The sequence below is a fragment of the Sylvia atricapilla genome, chromosome 3, assembly GCF_009819655.1.
Source record: "Sylvia atricapilla isolate bSylAtr1 chromosome 3, bSylAtr1.pri, whole genome shotgun sequence".
Taxonomy (NCBI): Eukaryota; Metazoa; Chordata; class Aves; order Passeriformes; family Sylviidae; genus Sylvia; species Sylvia atricapilla.
The window spans coordinates 112,126,636-112,153,281 of NC_089142.1; the positions used below are offsets into that span (position 1 = coordinate 112,126,636).

Consider the following 26,646-nt stretch of genomic DNA (forward strand, 5'->3'; position numbering starts at 1 on the left):
ATGCATAAAATATACTTTGTGAAAGTAATCAGTGTGATAAATATTTTTTTGCTTGATGTGAGGGACAATATTTGTCCAAAGGAGTAGCCAGCTGTGGTAAATGCCTCCATCATATCCCATATTGACCAGCTGTAGACACTGTTTTTGGAGTTGTGAATGGTGGAGCCATTGGATATTGACAATCAGTGTTTTTGTCAGTAGACATTTCAAACTTGAAAATTTTCTAATAGTGGGTAGTTGGGGGTGTTTCTTTGTACTTGATGTTGATAATATGCTGCACAATTTAGGTTTTGAGCCTTTAGCTTTTAATGTTCCATCAGGGAAATGAGAATTTAGCGTTAGGAACACGCTTGAGACATTCTGAAGCGATGGAGAAAAGCTGTGTCATCTTACATATTAGTCAAAACCACCCGATGGGCAGCCAGAATAAGAGCTAACTGGAAATTTAGTGTTATCCCTACATTTAAAGTACAAACCATTACAATGTAATAAAATTAATCCAGACATTTCCAGGGCAAGTGTAGCTGACCTTTTGTTCACCAGCTACTGACCCCAGGGTGAATGAACGAGCCTTGCAGAGAGAAATGTCTGTTGTTTGGCTTCAGTCCCTGGCATTTAAATTGCATTCCCTAATCGAATGAAAAGGCTGTCCTCTCTATCAGGTTACAGAATCCATGGCAACATTTGGCCTTTTATATCCATAATGTTAGCCTTTTTGTTTGCAGCCAAGTAGAGACACCTGGAGCAATGTTAACATTAACCGCTTTAGCATTAATAGCTTCATTATAGAAGAATTTCTGATCAGATAGCTGTTACTTTTGTTATGTTGCTTCAGCTTGTATTGTTTTCATTTTTGATCTCCCTGCTTGGTAGCCGGGCAATGATTTGCAAATTTTTTTTGTCTTGATTAATTAAGCAATGTAATTATCAGGAACCATGCTGCAGTCTTTGCCCGACAAAGCTTGAGAGGGAAGACAATAGTAAGTCTGTTAGTGTGAATGCATTCCACGCGTCACAGATGCACGAGGATATTTGGAACAATGAGAGGAAAAGCTGCCTTCGAGAGGGGACAAAGCATGCCAGGCAGGCTGTGCACTGCACATACCGCCAGGGACATGCTGCGGGTTCCCTGGGACACAGATGCCTCGTTAGATTGCAGCTCGTCATCAGAGATTAATTCTCAGCCATTTGGTACAATAATTTACCCATTCCCCACTCTTTTAACTAGTGCTGCTCACTGTAGAGGGGAAGTCTTTGTGCTCAGAAGGTTTATTTAACCTTGCCTACTTTTACTGTGGGCAACAGAATTAATGATTTTTTTCTGTTGGAAATTTGAACAAAGCAGGGGGTTTGCAGTGGGCTGAATATTAATTTTTGCTTCACGGATAACTTGCAGTGACATTTGGAGTACTCACAGAAGGGGGTCTTTCCCTCTTATTTTTTAAAATTGATTTCTGTCAAGGCAGGGTGTTTGTTTGTGGTTGCCACCAAAGCCCTGTTTTCCCAGGCTGGGTGTTGGGTGCTGGGTATGAAGTGGAGCCGAGCGGGGAGTGCACCCTGTGCATTCAGCTGACCCCCCCGACCCTCGTTTGGGCAGAGCCCCCATGCAGATGGAAGCTGATGAGAGGCAGCTCTATTGACTTTAATGACCCTCAGCAAGGCCACTGGATATGCTCGAGAATGAGTGATTCCAAGCTCTGTGTGTGCACGGTCTAGCTGTGCAGTGCTTGGACTGCAGCAGGCTCCAGAGCTCTCGGCTCCGCTGCTGCTCTCCCTGGGTGAGATACACGCACCCTCTCCATGGGTTGTCCACTGTAAATTCTCTAGTTCAGTGATGAGAAAGTCTGTCCCTCTCCCCAGCTCCTGGTAGGTGTGAAACCGGGAATGCAAGTGATGTAAGCAAAACCTATTTGTCCAAAAAGCACAGCAGGGAATTTCGCTGCCCCAGTAGCATCTGCTGATCTGACTTTACATATCTGGTATTTGTGTGGTGGTGTCACTTTAATACTAGTGTGTACTTAACCTTATCTGTACTTTTACATTCTTTTCTCTTGCTATCAATCCTTCTAGATGGTGCATGGGCTAAAAAAAATTAACTTAAAAACGTTACTGCCTAAAGAGGCAAAACTTGATGTTCCATAACATTATCATTTTGGTGGCATAGATTTTCCTCTGTCCGCTTTCCTTCCAACTACCTGGATAGTAATGCCAGCAGTAAATAAAAATTTGAAAAGAAGGCAAAACGGGTATGGAAACATTTTACACTTTTCTGGTTTTTTGGGAGGTAATTACTTTAAGTAAAGGAATGACAAGAATAAGTGTGTGCAGACAGCTGTCATTTGCAGATGTTACATTAAACCCAAATTTCTTCTGTAATTCATTGCCACTTCTAATTAGAGGAATTCCCTAGATGCAGGGGATTTATATTATTCCCTTTGTCCATTTATTGAATGACTCTCACAGTCACCCACAAGCAGTTGGAGAAGAATAATAGAGGGTATTTATTTATGTGATAAGCCTCTGTACAGATGGAAAAAATCCATAGTTTAAATATTGATAATTGCTGCTGGCTTCTGTCTAGGGCTTTAGTTGGGTTGGTTTTTTCATTTTGCATCTGTGCGAGGGAAATGAGTTTAAGTACTTGTAAGCGCTGAAAGTTACGTATTTAAACATCAACATTTTCTGCGTTTGGCAGGCACAGGTTTGTTTTGTGTCTGCAATTCTGGACATGGTTTACTTTTAGAAAGCCTCTCTTGTGTGTAGCGTGGTCTTTATCTGCAGAGCCTTAGGTCAGCAAATGACATCACACAGGGGTTTCCTGTGGAGGTGGACCCTGAAGGAGCAGCATTTGGTCACCTTGACCTGGGCTGGGCTTGTTTGTGCCTGTCCCGACCCTGTGTTCTGCCCTTGAGAGAGTCTCTGCTCTGTCATCTCCTCTGCTTTCCACACACATCCTTATCTTGGACCAGCTCAAGGGTTTTTTCTCTTCTATGAAGTTCGTGGAAGGAGTTTATAGAGGATTGTCTGAAGTAAATATATCTTCGCAAAACCTCCTGCCCATGTTGGAGTCAGCCAGTGAATCAGAGTCTCCTGTTGGGATCCCAGATGGAAAACGGCTCTTAATATCTGCTGCCAAAGGCATATTGATTGCAAATTCATAGATGGCCTCAGTTTCTATGTCTACCAAGCTTAGCCAGAAGAATGTTCTGAGATGTGTGTGTCTGTGTAGTGTGCTGAGGGCAGTCATGGGGGACTTAAACACTCACCAGCTTAGAGGATGAGTTTAACACTGCAAGTCTCAGTGTGGAAAACAATGTGGTCACATTATTTCATGGCAAAATGCTGTACCAGTCTCCTGCTGTGGTTCTGAAGCCTGCTTTTCTATTTTGGGGTGCCCAGGTGCCGTTTTTTGGTCCCCTCTTCAATGGTGCCATCGTGACTGCGAAGCTGCTGCCGAGCCTGGTCTGTGCCACGTGCATCAATGCCAGCAGAGCCGTCAAGTCCCTCATCCCACTCTACCAGAGCTTGTATCCTTTCTCCATGGGGCAAGGCTCCCCTCGGTAGGGTTCTCAGTTGGAACATCATCCTGCAGAGAGGTAGGCCGGGATGAAAATCCTTCCTGTTTGATTTCATTGGCAAAGGTTAGAGCTTTCTTCATGTCCAGCTTGATGTTCTCAGTGGTTCACAGCCAGCTGCCATCCAGTGTTTTCAAAATGGAATTGCAATGTCACAGGAATCTCTAACCAGTGGCCTCTGTTTCCCTGCTGATGGACTTGGGCTTAGCACTGGCGCTTTGATCGGTGAGAAATGGTAACTCCCAGTTTTCTTTCACACTGATAGAAGTTGTGGACTGTGTCTGTCAGGGCGGTAGCCAGAGCTCAGCTGTGCTCTTATCCTGTCCAATTAACTTTACTTGGACTCATTACATTAATAAGACAGATGGGATTTGTCCTCAGATACAGATGTTTCAGGTCCCAAATTCCAGTTTTATTCCAGCTACGCCTGTGTTTGGGCATTTTTAGAACCTGTTTTCTACCACTGGCTGGAAAGTAGCTCGAGGATGTGCTTCTCTGGGACAGGAGTCGTGACACAGTTTGTGGTTCTTGGGTGCTACACAGACCCACAGTGTTAGCACTGGCTTGCACCCACGCTGGGCTCTTCTCATAATGCCACCATACATTTCATAGCTCGTTTTGCTAATCACATCACTGACCTCAGGACAAACATTCACTGCACTTTGCTTTCTCTGGGGAGCGTTTGAGTATTTTTCTAATGACATGACTTTGAGAAAGAGTTTATGCAATGTTTTGATCCTTGAAAGAGCATTGAGGAATTAGTTGAGATGTGGATTTTTAAAACACAGAATATCTTCAAAATACTCGTTAGGGGTTTTTTAAAGGCTGAATTTTATCCAGTATGCAAAAAGTCATCAGAAATTAAAGTAGCGTTGTGGTTAAAAAGACTTGTGTTAATAACTAATTGTTTATTCATTGTAAAGCAAATGGTGGTGGTTGTGCGAACTGTGGCAATGCCTGACAGGTGAGTCAAGGCTCGTTGTATTTTCTTCTCTTTCTTGAGAGAAATCTAACAAATTCCTGAAACTATGCTGTGCAGAATTTAGCTTAATCTCTCTGTTTCTCAGTGTTTCATACTAAAGTAACAGCGTAGTAAAAAGGACATAAGCAGCAGCAGTTACAAGAACAGAAGCTGTCCCAGCCCTTCACTCCCTGCTGGAGTCCTCACATGTTTTAGTGTTGAGCATTTTGTGCGTAAGCAGCACTCACCAGCTGGCCGTGCTTCTGCTGTCCAGCAGGGTCTCCCTGAGCGTCCCTGTGCATCCCTGGGGTGACAGAGCTGCACAGATACCGCAGCACAGGGTACTGCTCTGCACAGCTCTGAGGCAGCATCTGTCCCCACATTCTTTTCTGCCTTTTTTTGCGTCTGCTTTTGCACCAGTGCTGCCCATAGTGAATCAGCTGCTACTTGTCTGTCTGATAAATGAAAGTGGATTGAGCAACTCCTGAAATGAGACAAAGGAAATGTGGTGGGCAGATCCCTTCGGGGTGATAGTGGAGCTGGAGAGAAAGCTATCTGTAATTCATTCGGTAGATAATGCACACTCTGAAGTACACTAAAACCAGCAGCTGGAATGTGAGTGTGTAGATGTGTGAAGATGATTTTGGGCCTGTCCAAAGGGTGTGAGTGAGCCAGGTTTGGTGTTTGCTGTGTCAGCTGCCACAAGCAGGACAGGATGCAAACAGTAAATGAAAGTGCATTTATCAGACCAAAGATGGAAATAACTCCAAAAATGTTAGTAAGAGGGAGAAATAGAAAGCAATCTTGCTGACAAAGTGAGAGAATGTTTGGCACACACCAGTCATAACTGTAGTTGGGATGAGGGCTGCAGGATAGAGTAAGACAGAGCTGAGGAGGATCTGCAGCTTCTCTTCGGCACATGGATCATGTTAAAAGGCAACATCTCTGCTAAGGGTCAGTAGCTGAAGACATTTGGACGCCAGTGTCGCTACAGACGAATTAAACATTTTGTCTGGTGTTGGTGGTTCAGTGGGGATAAGGTGCTGTGTCTGTGGTGCTCATGCTGGAGCAGCGGCAGGGTGTGAAGTACCTGCAGGAACTCATCGCTGTTCTGCCCTGCGTGGTGCTGGGAAGCTGGGGCAGCATCTTGCCAGCAGTGACAGCTGAAGTCACTTGTTGGAAAGTCTGTAAACTCTGGCTACAGCTGCACTTGTCAGGGGCTGTAAGGGAAGTGTAATCAGCCACAGAGATTAATTTGCATCTCAATTAGGAAAGAGTCAGGAGGAAGCTGTAGGGTCTGTTGCTGGAAGGTTGTGGAAGAAATCTCATCAGGCACAAAAGGCTCCCGACTTGGTGCTCCAGCAAGCGGAGGACAATATCCAAGTCTGGTTTCCATGGGGACCAGGACCGCAGAGCTGCGGGAGCATCTCGCTGCCCGCAGCCACTTGGTCATGATGACACAAATTCCACTGCCATGCCCAAATACGGATTTCTGTTGGAAATCTCTGAAAATAAAGAAGGTAGCTACAGCAGACCACATCAGGCTTTTTTAATCTCTTTTTTTACGTTCATGTAACGCTGTTGGTTTTAAGGAATTCATTAGGGCAAGAGATCCGTTAAAAAAACAATTAGCGATATTTAAACTTTAGTTTAGAGCCATTCTGACTGGAGGTTCTTTGTGTCCATCGAAGGTCACATGATGGCACTCCGCAGGAGCCAGCCCAGGGTGGTGCAAGCACAGCTCAGTTGTCTTTGGCACAGTGCTCTCTCTGCCGCTGCTGCGGTGCTTCCATGGGTGGGGATGACTGCACATCAGTTTATGTTCCAAATTCCCATTTTATTCTTCCTTGGTGCCATGGAGCACTGAGGCTGAGCGGCTGCAGCCCCTGCTAATTGGACTCTTGCCATCTTTGAGTAACTGCTGAGCATGAGGCAATGTGCTCCAGCAGCCTCTCCAGGCTGCTTTTTCAGGCAGTACCTGACTTTAAATATGACTGAGACTCACAGAAATCATAAGTAAAAAGAGAACTTAAATTTTACAAGAAGATTAAATAATATTTAAGCTTACTACAACTGTTACACTGAAATGAATCTATTTATGCAGGTATTGAGTGCATCCAAGCTTCCTTTGTATGTGCTGGGTGAAAGGAAGGAACAAACCCTCTTGCAAGCAAATTATTACATATCATAACTAAGCAAGGGTCTGTTTTGGTTCCAGCAATGCTGAATTTTTCAAAAACTGGTGGGAGTGGGGCTGTAAAAGTGCATCTCTGAACACTCGTCCAGCTTGTGTGAAACAAGCTGTGTGCTGGGAAGGATTTCCTGTGTGATCCAGAGCACTATGGCACTAAGCTGCAGCAGAGCTCCTCTCTGGGAGCTGCTCTTGTCTCAGGATCAATACTGGAGGAAACCAGGGTTTGGACTGAAGTATTACAGGCCTGATTAGCAGCTGCTGTCTAAGCTGACGGTTCCTAAGCTCAAGTGCTAGTAAACCTACAGACATGAAAATGTAGCTAGTTTGGCAGTTGTCAGGCTCTTTGGTTGGCCCATAATTTAATCCTGGTCTCCGAAAAGACTTAGAGATTCAGGGAGAGTGATGTCCGAGCAAAAAGCTCTTCTTAGAATCCCCAGAGAAATGCAATTCTCACTGCCTGGGTTGTCTTTCCAAATGGAGCTATTTCTTTTATCCTTGGGTTGAATTGGCTTAATTTAAAAATAGTTTCAGTGTTATTTCTAGTATCTTACCACTTGGTTGTTTTGTTTTGTTTTGTTTTTCTCCACCATTGCAAATAACTCTTGTACTCTCAGTCCTTCCTGACTGGGATGCTAACTGAATTTAGAGAAAAGTAGAATAAAGAACCCAATGTGTCTGAAATGTTACCTCAGCTTTGAGGAGCTCTTTGTAATCTGCCTTGGGCAGGGTGGAACATGGCCCGTGTGCCAGCACCAGTGGACTTCTTCCCTGTGTTTTTCAGTGATTTCTGGTAGTCTTTAAATTATGTTCTTAGCAATTCAAGCTACTACATCTACTTCCTGTGAATGAGTAAATAGGGAACTAGTTCTTGTTGGGGTTTATTAACACACTGATTATAAAATTATCTCTATGCACAATCTCACTTTTGGGATAAGTTTGTTTGTACTTATGGGCAGCAGAGGGGTTTGATCTAATTCTGCCTGTAGACTCTTGCACTCCACTTTGCTGTGACATGAGGTGCTGGAGGTGTCTGTGCATTGGAACAAGCACAAACGAGCGCAGTGAAGATGAGAACGCCTTATGTAATATCTGAGCACTGGATGTCACCGTTTCCCAGCTCACAGTTTGCACTCCTTTTTGTGGGCCTGAGGAAAACACAGCCCTTATGCTGGAGAAGTAATTTGATAGATGAGTAACTCTCTCACTGTTTTCTCCATTGTTAATGGCAGTGATGTGCCTGCTGACCTGTGCCAGCCAGGGGTGAAGCTAAAACTCCATCTAAACACATAACAAAAAAGACATCCATAACTTTAATTCATTATATCTCATCCAGATATTGACATACTAATATATCCTAGATGTGTTAATATCTGGAACCAAGAAGATGAAGCAAAGAACATCAGCTTCAAATTCTGAATTAAATCCCTTTCTTGATTTAAGCCAGTTTCTGATTAACCTAATAGAGAATGCCTGATCTGCTTACCTGCTTTATCTGTGAAAGAAAGGTATTTGCTATGAGGGACTTAATTGTGTGAATGGCTGTCAGATGTTCTGGAGGCTCGTGTGGTGTCAGACATGTTTTGTGTCCCTCTCAGTGTGTGTTTTGTGGCACTGGCGTTTGGAGATCTGCTGTGGGTACGAGGCCGTGTTTGATCGTGCCAGGGAAATGAGATGGAAAGCCTGTTACTCCTGTCAGAGAGGGTTTACAGTTTGTCTCCTTTATTTCATCCCAAGAAGTGGTGCCCTCCAGCTATACCAATGCTGATAGAAAGGGCAACGAAATTCTAAAGCATGTGTGACAATTTATGTAACGTGGCACCTGACAGTGTTCTTTCCAGGCAGCCAGTCCTGGCTGGCACGAGTGCCTGTCAGTGGCCAGTGTAGGTGGGGAGGAGCAGGTCCTGCTCGCCGCCCTTGGCCAAGGGTTCCCAGACCCGAGGGAGCCGTGGATGGGCCCAGGCTGCATGGGCAGGCGCTGGCAGCTCTGCCCTTCATCCCACGTGGCCGCAGCCGATCGATGGCCAAGCCGTCTGTCCCCTCTGCCTTCCCTCCTCACAGCCAGAACCTTCTGCAGGCAGCAGTCGATGCCTCTAATCTTCTCCAGCCTGTAATAAGTCATGCGAGGCAAAGCTTTTAGGCGGCATTACATGGGATTGTGGAGGCAGCTCCTCGGGTCTCATTCATAGAGCTCTTCATGGACTTGCAGAGAATCCACTGCATCCCGCCGGTGCATATCTAAAGAGTATAAAATGCTTCTGCAGGTCTAAACTCCACATGCTGCTGCACTATGCAGACACAAAGGAATCACGTTTCCTTATTCTCTGTTTCATGTCCATCCCTGATACTGCAGGTGGGCGGCCCGTGTTAGACACCCAGGTTGTACCTGCATTGCTGGGGTGGCAGAGAGTAGCCAGGAAGGCTGCACGGGAACAGTGTGGTTTATTTTGGCGCTATAACATGAGGCACCACTATCCTCCCCCAGGGCTGGGAGCTGCCAAGTTCACTGAGGGTTGTTGAGAAAATCCCAGGCTGATTCTAACACGGAGTTTTAAACTGCTGATCTCGGGGCAGCATCTGTGCTCTTCAGTAGCGCTAAATAAACCCCAGCAGTAGTAGAAGCTCTTAGCTGGCTAATATAATGGAGGGTTCCAAAAACAAACCTGGAGTTAAGTGGCATCGAGAATATAATGTGTTTTTAAATGAAATGCGAGTTCACTGTGTGATATGTGTCAGGAAAAAAAAACAACAAAACAAACTCAACCTTGGATTTTTAAATGACGTGTACTAGTACGTGTGTGTACCGGTTGCAAACAGGGGTCCTAAAATACACAGCCACGCCTCTTTAAGCCCTGCCCAGAGACTGGGAAGTTCTGATCTTGCTGGGAACAGTGTGCTTTGGGTGGCATAATCGTGTCCTGCCAAGGCACGGGACGGGAGCCCGGGACGGGAGATGCCTTGCAGGCGGCTGCAGGGGCACACAGTCCCGTACGAGGCTTCCTTCGTGACAGTCAAGAGCCCTTTCAGGGGAAGGTGCGCCCTACGGAGAGGTGCAAACACTTGTCCCGCGGGGCTTAATGTTTTCTTCTGGGTTACACAAAGAGCCTCCAATGTGTGTTTCGTGACAGGTGCTCACTCCTTCTTTCGTTGTTTGACAGAAACAAAATTGGGATATTCGGGTTACTAACAAGTACTTCCTCCCATCTTGTGGTGGTTCTTGCCGGCTTGCAAGGGGTTCACATTCTGTGTCTTTCCGAAGTCGTTTTTGATGATTTTGCTGCTTCCCTCCGTTCACTTCTAAGAGACGTGCATAGCTAAAGCTCCGTTGTGTCTGTCGGGAACTTCACTGCCCGCTCGCAGCCGGGGTTAATTTTGTTGGGGTTTTGTCACGAACGGCTCGGTGAAAAGCAAAAGGGCTTCGGGGTTCCGAGCTGTGAGTGAGGGGGGCCGGCAGAGCAGGGTGCCAGCGGCGGAGCGCGCCTTTGGCCGGCTCCCGCGGGCCCCGGGGTCGCTCCCGCGGGCGCGGGGCTTTGTGCGGCCCGGCCGCCCTCATTAGCATGCGGCCCGGGCGAGCGGGGCTCTCCCGGCTTACCAGCTGTTCCTGCTGCTCCCGACAATGTCCGGCGGGCCGGGCTGGCCGCGCTGCGCGCTCCGACAGCCTTTCCGCTGGGGATGCCCACGTGGCACCGCAGCGCCGGCCGGCCTCGCATGGCATATGGTGTCTGGATTCATACAAGATGCAAAACTATTCTGCTGCTAATGCACAATGACTCATAGCATTGCTAATTTTTCCAACAAAAGCCCACTTCCACACCCACACTTTTAACCCCTCGGGCTAGAAAGCCTCTTCTTTAGTTTCAAAGCCATGGAAATGTAAGGAGATGGGTTCTGGATCAGTGTCTGAAACCCTATATTTATTTAAAGCATATGCACGCTCTAACGCTTATTTTCAATTTCATTGAAAGCTGGTTTGCAAATCGCCACTCTATCACGCAGCAGGTTTTTTTTGTTCCAAAGTGGATTCCTTGTCAAATGCTGGGATTTTTAAATTTTTCGGTAGTTAACGTATTAAAAAATAATCGGAAGTCGCCGCCATAGATAACAAAAAGTTATTTTTATTTAAGGGGAAGGAATCCAAACATTGTAGCCGGTGGATTTACAAGGCTTATATACGCCAGCGCGAATTTCCAAGCCACTCGGTGTAAGCAGCTTGTAATATTTGGGGATCTTTGCTATTTACTGGCTCTTCAGGGACAATAATAATGCACTTTCCAACTAGAGGGAGCTGCTGGTATCCCTGATGCTGATTCTTAACCTTGCAGTCTGATTCCTTTGTGCAGAACGTACGGCGTTTTAACAAAATCAAGTTAAATTACCCTGAATCATTTAGATTAAAAGCATGTGTCTCAGTTCTTACAGCGTAATCATCAAATTAAACGGCGAAATTCGGGGAAAACCGAAGCGGATCTTGGTTGCTTTTTGTGGAATTATATAGGTCATAAAAGGCTGGTTAGGAGGGAGTGAGGAGCCGGGGCTCATGCGGAGTGTTCTGAGACAAAAAGCTTGCGGGAGGCAGCAGAGTGGGGCAGCAGCGGGAAGCGCTCCTCCTGCTCCCCCCGGTGCAACAAAGGGAGGAACAAAGGGACCTGTGGCCAGGCACCGAGGTGGCCGAGCTCCCCGGGAGCCACTTGTTACGGGGTCCCCTGCAGGCACACTGCAGCAGGTGAAGGCTCCTACCGCCATGGATTTAGGAACAGTCTTTCCCAGGAGATGGTTGGAGGGCTCCTGGGGGGATGATGACTCCACGGCGGCCCGCAGTGGGTCGGGTGGGATGCGCTGTGTCCTCACCCAGGCCAAAGCCCAGGTGCCAGCCTTGGAAAGGCAGTTTCCACCCAGCAGGGCTGTTCCCTTGTCCCAGAAACGGCAGTGGGAAGGCACAAAGGCTGCAGGAGAGCAGATCTATGTGTGGGCATTTCCATGGATACTTCCCCAGCACTTCAGCTACTGGTGGTAACACAAATATGCAAGCACCGGTACAGGCTTAGGTTATTTTTCAAACTCCTTTTCTCTTTTGAAGAGACCATGACTTCAGTGGTTTCCATCAGCCATACATGCTGAAATTGCTTAATCAAAAGTTAAGGAACAGCTTTCTAAACAGGAAAAACGTTTTTAGGTTTAGATTTGGATTTTCTTCATGACTTAGTTTCTCTGTTACTGAAAATGAGTGGCTGAGTTGAGTGCTGGCCATGCTTTGAGGAGGTGAGACAGATCTGACTCCCCTCCAGCCTGACTGGCTCTGTGCAGCTGACATCAAAATGAGGGAGGCACAGAAAATTTTGTGCCTCATAAGAGGCATAAAAGATACTTTGATTGGTAGCACCATAATCCTACATCGTCCTTTAGAGAGGAGAGGCTTCCCCTCTAACCTGCATTTGAAAAGCTTTGAAAGCTATCCTGTTACTGTGGACATGAACATGGTGACATCAAGTGAGAGGAATAAGAGAAAGCTACTTTTTGTAGCAGATTGTCTCACTGACATATTGAATCTGTGGGGTTTTTTTTCCTCAGCATCATAATTCTGTGTATATTTCCCAGTGCTTTTTACTGTCAGGGTTGTGGTATACAAACAGAAGCTGATGGCTTTTGATGATTCCTTAAACGTAATGGTTAGTAACAATCTAGTGCGTGTACAGTATTTTCTGTTAAACAAAGTCTCAGGTAATTTTCTGGGTTTTAACACTTCTCTGAATTGGCCTGGGACAGTTTTGTTTTTTTTTTTTTTTTTTGAGAACTGTAACTGTAGCTTGTGCTGAACAGCTGGATTTGAGGCAACTCTTTAGGGTCATCAACCTGGCTGATTTTCACCCATGAGACAGTGGATTATCTAACATCTTGCTGGCCTGCAGTTTGTGGCTTCCTGAAGTAAAAGAGGCCTTCCCCTGCCCACTTTCCAGCTGACAACCCCTGAAGGGCTGTTCTGGGTGCAGTTATTTCACTGAAATCTCAGCGTTACCTGTGTAACAAACCTGGCGTTAGCTCAGTGTCTCAGTACTGCAAAGCTTTGACACCAAAACTGTGCCGTTGACAGTTGAATCCATTACAGCTTAGGGATAGAGCTCAAGCTCCCAGGCCCTTGCTTTTCTGTGTTTCTGAAATCTCTTTCCCGAACTTGTGCCGTCCCTGTGACCCTGAGTGGTTTCTTGGTGTTGAAAGGGTGCTTGTGATGGCTTTGCTTGCCAGACTGGCGCCCTTCAGGCAGTACGGGCAGGATCACAGAGGCACGGAGCACTTGGGAGAACAAGCCTTGAACCTGCTGCTCAGATACTCCCTAGATCATAAGTGAACAGGGCTCTGTACTTTGAATTTCTGTGTCCACCCCATCACCTTCCTCTCCCCACTGCCAGCCTCTCCCAAAGCTGGGAAATCTGATGCTCTGAAAACACGATTTCCCGCAGGCAGCTCCGGTGGTAAGAAATGGAAGATTTTTCTGTCCTTAACTGTTCAATACAAGTCTATGTTATCAGAAGGTTTTGAGTTGTAGGAAGGGCAGTTACACCAGCCCCAGGCTGCCAGAGGGACAGCACAGCCCTCATGGTTAACTCCCTAAGCCTGGCAGAGGAGAGGGATTGTTCCAGTCCGGGAGAATTCAGAAACCTTTTCTTTCTAGGCTTTTGCAGAACCTGTTGGGTTTTGTGCTCCCATGTTTTATGACTTGTTGCCATGATAATTCAGCTCATCTTACAGGTTTCTCTAATTGTAATTGATGTGTAATCATTCATTTTATTGAACCTCATTAAAGTCTGTGAACTTCTGTCCCAACTTACAGTAATTAGAGCCCAGATAGCCATTCCATCTGTTCCCAAGCACTGGTTAATTAATGAACTTTTAACGTGTTCTTTGCCTTGTAAAAGCCCTCAGAATTCTCAAGCTGCTGAATAGGATTTGCATGCCAGCATTTCCGTTTGTTTTAAATGCCAGAGCAACGTGCAGCTTGGAATCCCAAAAGTCAATACACAAAGTCCCGGGATATCGAAAAGCAAAGTGGTGAGATTTTACTTTCTGTTCCCACTTTGTGCATCAATTACAGTGTCAGTGAGACTGGGGTTTGCAAACAAACGCCTGACAGGGTCTCCAGTGTTCTTTACTGCCCAAACCAACGGGTTTGAATCTTCCCTTGTATCGCTAAAGATGCTACACAGAGATCGGTAAACCAAATGTTTCGTTTTTCATATTAGCACTTACTGGAAAAACATTAGAAACGTGGTACCTTGCAGACACACGTTTTCTTGCCCTCATATTTCATCCTTTTGTTACGTTTTGAGCATCAGGCCTGAGACAGCTTGTTAGTTTTATGTAGCATTTACTACAAGGAGATTCTTAGGATGGAGCAGAATCCACCACTGCTGCTGGAGTTGTCAGACTGTTGTGGTCCAGGACTGGGAGAAATCAGCAGGACCCAAACTCCTGAGTACTGAGAATTTCTCTGCTTCACCTCTGTGCCTTCTGACTGTGCAGTAACATGCTGAGTCAGGGATCTGTGTGCAGGGAATAAATAACTGCATTTTTTAAAAACTCACTCAATTTGTGTTTGCTGAGCAGACAGGAGAGGCAGTATTTTCAGTGGCAGGAGCTTAAAGAAAATGTTGGGGGTTTTTTGCATTGTTGCATTCGTGATCTGCTGCTGGTTTTTATACACAGCACTGTAGTGCTATAGCTGTGCTCTGCCTCGTTTGGATTGATCTGTGTTTACCTTCAATATTCAGGACAATAATTAAGTCATACTGCTCAACTCCCTCAAAATCCCTTTCAGCATCCAAAGGCCGACCATCTGCCGGTCCAGCCATTCTTTCCTCCCCCAGTATGCATTTTAGCCGGTACTTTGAGCAAGGATGTATCCTGGAGAAGCAAAATATGAAGGGAAATAAAGGTCTTCAGCCTGGGGCCATGCTTAGCAACACAAACCCTGTAAATTGCAGATGGTTTTTGTGAAATGAGTGAAGCGAGCCCCTGGTTCTGTGCTACTTCAGCGTGCTGGTCTGTTGCACGGTGGGTGTCCAAGGCACAGGCAGGCTTCTCTGTGGAGAGATTTCCAAAACAGCTACTTTTAATTCCTTTTCCAGTATTTCTGTGTGCCAGCTCATCATCTTACCATTGATCGCACATTTCAAACAGTCCACTTGGCAAATCCACGTGTGCTCTTCTGCTCCTTTTTGGGACTGAAGCATTTTGTTACTGGCAGATTTGCAAGAAAAAATGGATTTTTTCCTCAAGCTTTTTGGGAAGTGCAGGTGTTTTGTCTGGGAACGTGCTGGTTTGTGTGCAGTGCCAGATATGTGGGACTCAGCCATGGTGCTGCCTCTTCTCCATTGCTGATGTTCTGCAAGTCCAAGGTTGGGATATTTTTGAAATTCTTCCAAGACCTTGTTCCTCTGGCTGAGATTGAGTTAGGAACAAATCCATTCAGCATGTGCATTTACTAGGGCGTGTTTGTGAATCATACCACTCCATTACAGCTGGTATTTAGGGGGTGCTGTTTTGTTTACGTGAAGAAAACTGGGATGTTCTTCCTGGGCAGTCCCTTTCCTGTTCTCCACGAGCATTTACACTCTCAGAAACACATTTTTCAAATGAAAAAAAATTGTGCAAATAGTCTCGGTGAGGTTTGAGCAGCAAACAGGGCATCCCAGTAAAGGAATGAGAGGAGAGACCTCTTGCCCCTCTCTGGTGGCATTGTGCTGTTGCATGTGCTCTGGTTTTCTGGATGTGCAAAGATGTCCCCATCGTTTGCTTCTCAGGGCTGATAGATGTGAGTCCTCCCAGTGGGAAGAGACCTACAGGCGCAGATCTCTGCCTTAATGTAACAGAATGAGTTTAGATGCTGCAGATGTATTTTAGCAGTATTTTCTTTTAAATCTGTAACCAGGGGTCACATTCCACCCTTAGTTAGCTAAATGGAAGTGTTAATTAAGGGAATTACACTTCAGGCTCTTCTCTGTCAGGTAACTGATTTTCTGCAATAGGCATTTACATTAAGATTTTAACATTGCCTGTATTTTGTTTAATACTAACTTATTTTTAGATTGAAATATTTTTACCAGCCTTTCTGTTGTTTGCCTCTAAAATGTTTGATGTTGTTTGGGTTTATTAAGAGAGATAAGAGGGATGTTGTTCTATCAGCTGTTAAATATTATTGCATGTTAATCCATATTTTAAAAGTTCAAAGTCTGTGCTAGCTCGTGTTTCTCTGCTCTTGTTGCTGTTGGTACAGACATGCTCATGGAGCATTCCCATTTGTATGAAAAACAAATTCAGGTCAGGCCATGCATAGATTGTCAGAAAGATTAAAGTGTGCATCGTGCAATTTTTCCTCTTTCAGAAAGGGGCCTTTGATGTGCTAATGTTCACTTTCTCTCTTTTCATAGTGAAGTGCTGGGTATTGTTTCGGGTTGCAGAGCAGTATCTGCTTCAGAGAGGCAGATTCAAACGCCTGGAGCCCAATCTTGCACAAGGTAGCAGCATCTGCAGTGATACTGCTGGCATTGTCCAGGGGATCAGATAGCAGTGTGCCTGCACAGAGGAATACCAGGGCAGGCAGTGAGGAGACATGTTGCCAAAAAAGCCAGATATTTAATATCCAATATCCCACTTCTGTGTGCCAGTGTTCCTGCAGTTACAGAGTCATGCTGCGGGTCCAAACCGTAAAGCTTGGCAGTGCAAGAGGCACTCGCCTGTAGGCTCTGAAATCACACCCAAAGACAAGGCTGTAATGTATTTCCAAAGTTAATTGGCAAGTGAAATTATTTGGATGGGCTCATCTTGGGTTGCAGTGGGCATTCTCCAGGTAATGGATAAAATTTTTCAGGCTGCTCACAGGACCAGCTTGAGCTGATGTAGCAGGAGCCTGATGTGGGTGGTGCCAATCATAGTGACAAAGGTGTGTGGAGAATGAGCAGCTGTGAACAGCCTTTCTTATGCCAAAAGACACCAGTTCTCCTTTTGTAATTGACTGAGAAGGAATTATTTCTTGAGTTCCTCAGAACATAAGTATGGGAAGAGACAGCGTGGACAGGAGTGAGTGGAGCACTGGTTGTGTTCTGCAGAAGACGGATTAGTTGGTAATTGAATGATAAAAGCCTTCCTTTTCAAACTGTGTGAAATTTGAGACAGTAAGTTAAACAAAACCTGGAATAAAACTTGAATACGGGAAAACCTGTATAGGACAGCAGCATGCAGTGTCCCTGCTGTGTAGCTTCTGGGTCATAGTCCCCACATATTCCTCCTTCTCTTCCACCAACTGTGATGCTTCATTAAAAATTCATCCTGTGCTCCTGTGCCTTCTCGTTGCGATCCTCATGATCTCCTTTTATACCCGCCATGACTCAGCAGTTAAGGATGTCAAAGAACTTCAGAAGTCTCGCTTAAAGAGCGCTGGCTGGAAGCAGCAGTGAGAACACTGAGGAAGTGATGTCCTTCGGCAGAAGCTTCCCGTGCTTGTGCTCGGGCTGGGTCTGGGGGGAGGCTGTGTCACTTGAGCACAGCATCCCCTGGGCACCAGCACCGAGCTGCTGGCTCCTTTCTGTGGCGTGCAGAGCTGCAGACAGTGCTTAGAGGCACATGCCAGGGACCGGTCGGCCTGTGTGGTGATTTGCAGTCACCTCACAAGGGAGTGTCTCTGTACTGCTGCAGAATGAGACGTGTCACAAGGGCCTGGCAGGAAGCAGATGGAAACGGCTGTGTGGAGCAGAGTGGCACAGGGCTGTCGCCGGGGGCTGAGGGGCAGGTTTTTGGTAGTCTCGGAGAAACAGCCGAGACTGTGGTGACAAGTGGTGACTCGCTTGTCACCAGTTGCCATTCACCTCTCCTGCCTGCACTGGCTTACAGGGCCCAGTGCCTCTCCTGCAGGATTCCACACACCCCCCATCACAGCTGTCTCTGCAGCAGCACTGGCTCGCTCGTTTGCCATCTCAAATCAGATTGTCTGTTTTAACAAAGTGCTGCCGCTCTGCGAGTTGGCTGTAATCTCATCGTGGTGGAAGTGGGTGCTCCATAACCCAGACACCTTGGGGATGCAGGAGGACATAGCCCCAGTGCTTGTACAGCACAATTGCTCACTGATGCTCTTTCCTCTTGGTGTATCTGTGTGACCCAAACTTGTGAGCACCTAGGGTTCTCACACCAGCACAGGTCATTGCACCTCCCACCTGGTGATGTGCAGCTTCCTGGGCCCAGCCCCAGCCTGCTCTGCTCCTGCCCTGCTCTTAAATGGCTTTTAACCTGAATACACACAATGCCCCAAATGTTCTTTGGGACCACCTTGTGTTTCATCACTCCTTGTTTATGTCATATTTGTTCCTATAGGCAGGAGTTTTTCTTTTGCACTGTTCTGGGGTTCAGCACTGCCATTCGCGTTCCCTTGTGTGTTAATACCTGTATACAATATGTACCTGTATGCAATAGTCTGCTTTCTGGTCTCATTTTCATTCCTTTTCGGAGCTGGTTTGAATTTTCCAGTCCTGGGTGCTAAAGCAGGCTGTCAGCTTGAGTGTGCAGCCAGCCAAGCAGCCCTCCCCACTGCTCTCTCTCTACTTCCACCTTCATTTCTCTTGTGCTTGGATTTAGAACTTGGCTGTTTAATAGTGTATTGTACTGCTCACTCAGTAACTTTTCCTGTAATTAATTGCATTGATAAGACTTCATGGCCACCCTTGAAACTTATGGGCAATGTTTTTCAGAAACAGTAGAACATTTAGAAGAAGTTACCAGTAGTGAAAGCAATGTATTGACTTGCCTTTTGTGAAGGAGTCACTTATATTTTCAGTTTTGCTTGCTCTCCACTCACACATCCCACCTCATAAGTTAAAAAAAGTAGATTTCATAAATATGCACCAGAGTTTTAATTTACTTCTCTGTGTAAATGGGGAGCCATCACAGCATGCATACTGGCTGAGCTGTGCTGTGGAAGTGGAATACAATTCCCCCACTGGGGGGTCACCTTCAAGGGGAAAAAAAAAAGTTATTTTAAAGGCTGACTTAATCACCTGCTTTTGGGGATGCTGTTTGGCCGAGGCAGCCAGCAGTGAGTGTGTGCTGCTCTACCTGTTGCAGGGCTGTTGAAATGAAGGGTATGTTCATTTAATAGATTTTAAGCAACATTATTCAAAGATCAACAAAAGGCATTCTGTGTTATATGAATAAAAAGATTTCCCCGTGCTCCTTGTTAACCCTACAAAGCCCACCAGTGTCACTGAAGTGCAGCAGGGAGCTCTGGGCTCAGCTGCCACAGGGCCCAGCCAGAGGCAGCGCCAGGTGCTGCAGTGTGGTGCCAGCCACTGGTCAGGGTGGCCGGAGGGACCCACCTGGGGGCACAGGTAGAGCAGGGAGAGGGACACTGAGCAGTGGAGCCTCCACCGAGTCGCTGCAGCCTCTGGCGCTTGGTCAGACCTGGGAGCTGTTTGCCCACGTGTGCCACCCACAGCCCTGTGCCTGGGGCAGCCCACGCTCAGTCCCTGCTTTGGAACATCCACAGATGTGTCAGGTGATAATTCTAAACCTCTGTCCTCCTTATATTGGTTTTAATTTAAAGTTGGGACATCCCCGCTGCCTTCTTGCTGGGCTTTCTCTAATTCATTCTACCTTCTAACATGGAGCAATTTTGCAGCCTGTCTCACCACAGCAACAAGTCTGTTTCATATTAAGCACCTTGCAAATGGTGTCACTCATAATGGATGTGATAATAAGCCCCAGTTACCTGTCCCTGATTGATAAATGTAAATTGCCAACTATAATAGACCTGAAACTGAGCCATTTAGTGTTAGACCCAGAAATAATGAGAATATTTGTAATAAACTAGAAGTGGCAAAATTACTTTGTGTAATTATATTTTGTTCTGCTTGTAGCTGCCAGATCATCATACTTGTATCAAACTGACAGGGTTTGATAACATTTTGTAGGCAAGAAAATATATTTATAAATTGAGAAGACTTGTTCCTTAATGAGTGAGTTTGACAGTCCATCAGTTATGTCCAAGGCACAGAGGTGCCCCTTTCTGAGATGTCGTTCCACTGGCTGTGATTTAGTTAGAACTAAATGAATTGAACTTCTTTTAGGGACAAATTCATTTGGTGTGTGCATTTATATTCCATATAATTCCAGGAATCCCACTGTCTGTGTGCTGCTCAGCAGCAGCTCAGTGAGGCTGGGTCTCCTGAGTACACAAAGCCACCTTAGTGTTACTGCAGTTGTTCCACAGGGTGGGAATGACACCCCGTGAATGGTAGCACAAATAATTTTGTTCTAGGCTGTATGTAAACAATTTTGTGGCACATTCTCATTTAAAAAGAGTCTGGCATTATCTCCCTTTCCCCTGTCTCTGGCGGTTTGGGTTCAAAGCTGGGAAATGCAGAGGCTGGCACCTTCAGGTTCTAAATGGTTTGGAGTATGGCATTATACCAGGAGATTCCAAACTATGCCTTCACCTGGGTACTGCTGTGATGGAGCTTGACCTGTTCCTTGTCTGCAGGTGCACTGTGGAGCAGATCTCATGTGGCATGTGAACTCTTTTGGTGACATTTCTGGCTTTAGAATATCCTTGTGTCTGGGGAGAGGAATGGCAACAAGTGTAGGAATGTTAAATGTACATGGCTGTTAAACTGGAGACACTGCAAGTCTGTATGTTTGTCCATCTGCAGTGACCAAAATATAGCAGCACTAGTTCAAAGACCTTTATAACTCTCTGTCTTTGGCTTTTTTTTTTTTTTTTTTTTTTTTAATTACAGAATTCTAAGGTATGTGTTAATACCAACATCATTTTGTCATCAACTGATGTGATTCATAAAATAAACTCACAAACCTTGCAGGCAAGTCTGCTCCTCTCCTACACATCTGGGTACAGGATAGGAAGGTATAGCTGGCCCAGTGTCCCCCTGCCAGCAGCTCCTCTTCATTTATGGTCGAGAATCTCATTGCCCAGCTGTCTTGGCTTCACCACCATGAGATCTGGAGTTTGGCTGGATCCCTGTGAGCTCCACTTGGAATTTCACAGTGGAGGTAGTGCAGATCTTGGCTAAGTGGCTCACTGTGATCCCAGTATGGGTTCTTGCTCTCACCAGTGCCCTCAGGAGAGAGGAGCTCAGCATCAGTGGTCTGGGGCACTGGGAAGGTGGCTTTCAATTAGACCTGGGCAAGTCTTGTCCCTTTATCTCTCAGGATTGAGTAGGGAACTGTATGGCTACCTCCAGAGAAAGCATATTTGGGAGGAATCATGCCCCACTAATTTACTGGGGAAGACGTTGTGCCCAGGTGTCATGATAAAGAACTCTTTCATAAGCAGCCTCTTGGTGGTGAGATCTCGGTGTGCCCTGTGGGATGAGTTACCTGTCAGAGCTCCTGCAGCTCTGAACTGGTAACAGGCCATTATGTCATCATTGTAATTGAAATAGTTTTGTCCAAGCCACGTTAGTACAGTGGTAAGCACAGAATGCAGTGGCTGACTGGACCTTGGATGGGCAGAGGGCTGGTTGCTCCATGCAAAATGTACAGTGGTGTGTTGTTTTAGGGACAGTTGTGTGTGGTTTGTCACTTCTGTAGCACATGAGGAACACAATGGCAGCAAAGTTAATAAAGGGGATGAGGCTCAGGCCCAGCTCTTTTTTCAACACAGCAGGTCTGTGTACAAACAGGACTGGCTGGGAAGAGTGCATTGCAGGGACTCTGGTAGAATTACAAAGCTTTGGGTAGGGATGAGCTCGAGTGCTGTCAGAGTGGAGAGTAGTATGGGAGCAGGGGGGTGACCTGGTGTCCCTCTGCTCCCACTGTGGAGCAGTCAGTCTGTAATGGTACGTGTGTCTGCTCCTGAGGGCTTCCCACCTGTGGGAGTGCTTGGAAATTAAGATGAAAGCTTGTTTTCTGCCTTATTCATAATAAATGCATGATTCTCCCCTGAAGCACTTGGCATGACTAATGTGCTACATATTCTTGCTATCCCAGAGCAGTAGGTGAGTGCTTCTGCCAGATGGGTGCTTGCAGCACACCTTGGGCCAGGCACTGCCCAACAGCGTCAGGAGCCAGGCGCCACCGCCGCCGCATAGATGAGTGTGAGCCTTTTGCCTCAGGGCACCTTCAGAATGGCTTTGCTGTTGCACTGCTTGATTTCCACAGAGATGCTTTGAAACCATGCGAAACGTGTTTCTGTTGTTGTTTTGCTGCACTTTCCCCTTTAAAGCAATTACTGGCAACCATCTGCACAGGAGCCACCATATTGCACCGTGTGTGCTGGGAAATGCTGTGGCAACATGCCCTGTGACTTGGAGCACTCGCAGGTTCTCAGGGACCTGAGGCCCATCTCCATCAATCAGCACTGAGGTTCTTTTGTGGTCCTGTGTGGGACCCAGGCTCTGCTGTGGTGTGGGATGTGGCAGAGCTCCGGGTGTGGTGCCGAGGTTCTGGGCAAATGCTCCACAAATGAGGAATCCCTTTGCAGACCTCTCTGTACCTGTCAGTCTCAGTGAAAGATGTGTCTCTTCCACATCAGGGTGTTCTGGGCTCCAGCCATCCCCTCCAGCACAGAGGGCTGCCTGTCAGTGCGATTGGTGGCACAGCAGCAGAAAATTATACCGCAGAGAGGATGAGCTCTTGGTTTTGGCAGCAGGGGATCATCTGCCTGTTTTGGATGAGGAGGAGGAACAGCAGCCCTGCACAGGCCGGCCCTGCTCTGCCAAGGGAGCCCTGGCTCCCCTGGCTGCAGCGTGGACAGATGGTTGTGACAAGGGCTGGCCATGGGGAGAGGGGCACACAGACCCCAACGGTCACACACGCATGTTACGTGGACCAATTTAAGACAGGCACCACTGGAAAGTTTCCGTCTTGGATGCTTTGGTTTATAAAAAGCACGTAAGTCTGCAGTGACTGACAGGTACAGTTTAATTGCACCTGTTTAGTGAAGGGTATATGTTACTAAAATTCCCCCAAAAGTTCTCGGTGAAATTCATGCAGCAGTGGCGATCACTAGACTGTAAACAATGGCAAGCATTTTCAGCCAGATTGAGTTTCACACCAAAACTGCCTAACACCACATTTTAAAAGCACAGTAACTCCATCCTCTTCAGAGCTGGGAAGGACAGTTATGTACAAAAAGGTCATCAGCCAGCATGTCTCTGCTAACCTCAGTGTTATAGTCCTGGCTTTATTCTGCTTTGGTAAGTCCCAAACGTTTATGTTCTTGTATGTTTTCCAAACTGCTGTCGCAGTGTCAGGAGCAAACCCTTTTTGTGAACCACCTTTGGGCCCTATGACACGATCAGGAGAAAACACTCAGTTTCTTGCACTGAACACTAAATTCAAAGATTTTCTGCAGGTCTCCCTGATTGGGTAGAGAAGGAATTGGCACATGGACATGTAGCCAGCCTCAATGTCCGATGGGCTGGAAAGAGCTGTTTCCCTCTATATTTTGAGCTTCTCCACTGGCCTGATGCCCTGAAAGCTCTTCTCCAGGTGGGCTGCACGTCTCAGATGGGAGTTGCAGCAGGTCCATGCCAGCAGGCCGCATTAGGGTTCCTCTGGAGTTGCATTGTAGTGAGTGCTCTCCATGGATCCTGGTGGTGTCCTGGGTGCCAGTCATGGCACTTGGTTCCCTGTGGTGTTGGCACGACCCGTGGGCTGTGGAGAGCAGCCAGGCACTTCTGCCCAGCCTGACCACAAACCCACAAACACTCCTGGTCTTTTATTTGCCTGCTGTGTCAGCAGAGCACACTGTGCTTTCCGTGTGTCAGTGACAATATATAAATGGTGCCTAAATGTGTTTATTTTCAAACAGTAGCATGAAGCGGGATGGGCTGGCCATTACCATCAGCAGGAGTGGGCCCTGAGAGTTTTGCTTGAGGTCAGCATGGAGTTAGGGTTAATAAGCAGAAGTTCTGTATTTTCAGAATCTGCTTCAGTCATCATCTTCTAAATTCCCTTGTTTCTCAACAATGCAGTGTGATATGGTTTAGTGTTGTGTGTATGCAGGGAGGGAAACAGTGGGCAGATCCTGACGCTGGGATGGCTCAGGTCACCTGCAGAACCCAGGTTACGAGGACTTTGAAGGGTTTTCAAGGTCATTATGTTTTAAACTGTATGTCTGAAACTGGCTCTGGTTGTACAGGTTAAACCTAGAAGTGATGCTGGTGCGTGAGAGCTGACTGCTGGGTGGTACCCGCCTCTGGTGAATTTTCAAAAGCTTCTGCCTTCTCTTGCATCCTCCATGTGAAAGGACGTCGTGTGTGTTTCACTTTGCAGGTCATCCTGCTGCTGCAATAAGATGTTACGGTTGATTGCAAATAGCTGATGTTCACATTTCAGTGTGTTGGGGTTTTTTTCAAACAGCCTTCATTGTGTAGTTGAAATGTTAAAATAATTGATATGCTGATAAAATGCTACTAGAAGCGTCATAATATTCAGATATTGAGATTTGATTGCTGTTTTCAAATAGGACCTAAATTCCTGCTCTCCCGTAGTTTTTTATATATTCGTGATCAATAATTCATACCTTTGTCATGGCTCTCAATGTCATTATTTCATATGAAATAAAAAGAACCAAACCTGTTTGGGTCTGTCTAAAACATTTAGCTCTGGAGTTCTGCCTTGGCAGAAGCAAAATGTAAAATAATGCAGCCATGGAGGAGCAGGTCAAATTGCCGTACATATTAAAAGAGGAGCTTTTGATCTGCTCCTTCGAGGGTCTGGTGTAACTCCACTTATCTGCAGATCTCAGGGGACACCCCAAGCTCACAGATAACCGGGGGCTTGGGGTGTCCCTGAGCTTAGTTAATCAGGGCAGCCAGCTGTACAGCCTTCCGCCAGGGTAGGGTTCAAGCTCACAGCCGTCCCCTGCAGACAGGCCTGCCGCAGCAGTGAATTTGTGTGTTCCCTGCAGCGTTCCAGCCCCGAGGCTGCTCTAGGGAAGCCAGCCAGGCACTCGGGGCTCCCTCCCACCTCTGCTCAGAGCTAGGGGGTTGCTGATCAGTGGTTGCATTTTTAAACCAGTAGTTTATGTGGCTCTTGATCGAAATTTTGCTCGGTGTTGGGGGCACCTTGGTGTCAGGTGGGCTCTGCCCAAAGCTCACAGGAGAGCCGTGACACAAAGGTTCACTGTGAGGTTCTAGTGTTTGTAACCCAGTGATATTTCAAGGTTGGCTCTTAGGCTGAAGGCACAGCACGTTTCCATGGGGCAGCTCTTACAGGAGTATTGCTCCAGGGATTTTAGGGACAGATGCGTTCCTACGCAGCATACATAGGAAATCTCATGATGCCTTTTTTACAGGACAGAGGTGTTTTTTGGAGGGTTTTTTTATAGCTTGTTCATGATGCCTCCACATTCAAATTCCTAAACTTCAGTAAAATTTTAGTTGACTTTTTTTTTAATGAATCCCAACTGTTCTCCCAAATTTGCGTATGTACTGAGACAGAGATAGCAGGGAGTTTTAATTTCACTTTGCTGCAGTCACTTAATTCTCTTTTGATTAAGCTGTGAGTACTAGCGAGCACAGGCATCCCGTTCACTGCCTGTATGGCAGGAGCTGCTGTGCTCTCGCTGCTCCGGGGAGCCCAGGAGGGCACAGGGAGCACCAAGCCAAGCTGGTTGGTGAGTGGAGTTGGGGTGTGCAGCACTTAGCCCTCACTCTGCTGCTTTTGGATTTTCAGCGTTGCAGGAGAGGTGCTGAGCTGGGCTCTTCCTTCTGTGCCTCCAAAGCGCTGGCTGGACGTGCGGGGCTCTCCAGATCTTGGAGTGTTCTTCCTCTCCTGTAGCCGCTCAGCTGTTTGTCTGGGCGGTTTTTCCCAATCTTTTGTGATACGAGCAGCATCCTGCAGCTCATCAGTAGGATTTTACTGGGTGCAGAGCAAACCTGGGTCACCTTTCTGTGCGGCATTTATCCGAAGCGGGCAGTGCTCGTGTGTGCTGCCGTGTGAGCTGTGCAGAGCCGTCCGGGACCCAGCAGGGCATTATCAGGCAGAGCATGAAAAGCCTTTTCTTGTCCCCCTCGGCCTGCTCGGAAGCCCGGGAGCAGCCCCGGCCGGGGCCAGGCGATGAATCGAGCGCTGCCGGCCAGCCCGCAGGCTCAGGTGGTCGCCGGCTCCCGGTGTCGCTGAGCCCTTTGAGCAATTTGTCACGTCCGGGGCCGCTCCCGCTGCGGCAGCACGTGCCAGCTCCGTGTCGCAGGGGCCGCTGCCAGACGGGCGCGGAGCCCCCGCCGCCCCCGGCCGGCGCTCGCCCGGCAGCACGCTCCTCCCGGCCCTGGCAACAGCCGAGCGCCGCGGAATCGGCATCTCCATAATGAGCGCTGAATGGCATCCGTCAGTCCCTTTAGAATTGGGCCCAGGCGTGTGCCTCCCCTCCGAGGAAGTTTGGCAGCCTATTCATTAACAAGAGTCATCAGGAGTTCAGCCCAGAAAGGGGAGGCAGCCCCGCTCGCCGCGGGCTCGGTGCTGGCGCTGGCAGGAATGCGTTCTCCCGAGCTTCGGGCAAGGCAGGGAAACTGAGCAAGTAACGCTGTCAGCAGGTGCAAACGCTGACGTGCTGCCTATTGATTTTCTTTCTTCAGGCTTCCAGGGGAAGTTTATAAGAAGATTTATCACGTATCAATCGTTCTCTACGAGCGTTAAACGCAAAATTTCTCCCTTTCTTTCTCTTCCCTTTGTTGCTCCCACGCCTGCAGGAACTCGTGTGCAACGAAGACATACTTTGCTTATTCCTTCTAGGTCAACACTACACCATCGTCTCCTGGCTTTAAGCACTGCTTTTCTCTGATTTTTTTTTTTTTTTTTTTTTTTTTTTGTAATAGTGTTTCGGAGTGGTTTTGTTAATGTACTGCAAGTCACAAATGGTACTTCAATATTAATTAGTAATGCTTTTCAATTCTAAATACCCTCACCTGCATTCTGCT

The 26,646-nt window shown here is 46.9% G+C and overlaps 1 protein-coding gene across 2 annotated transcripts in view; it reads left to right on the forward strand.

Moving 5' to 3' along the window:
* The window catches only part of RALGAPA2 (Ral GTPase activating protein catalytic subunit alpha 2), a 92,862-nt gene that overhangs the window by 52,745 nt on the left and 13,471 nt on the right, over window positions 1-26,646 (forward strand). For both annotated transcript variants that reach the window (XM_066316655.1, XM_066316656.1), the window contains exon 38: window positions 3,400-3,527. In XM_066316655.1, the coding sequence (XP_066172752.1) occupies window positions 3,400-3,527 (128 nt within the window). The remainder of the gene's footprint in view (window positions 1-3,399; window positions 3,528-26,646) is intronic.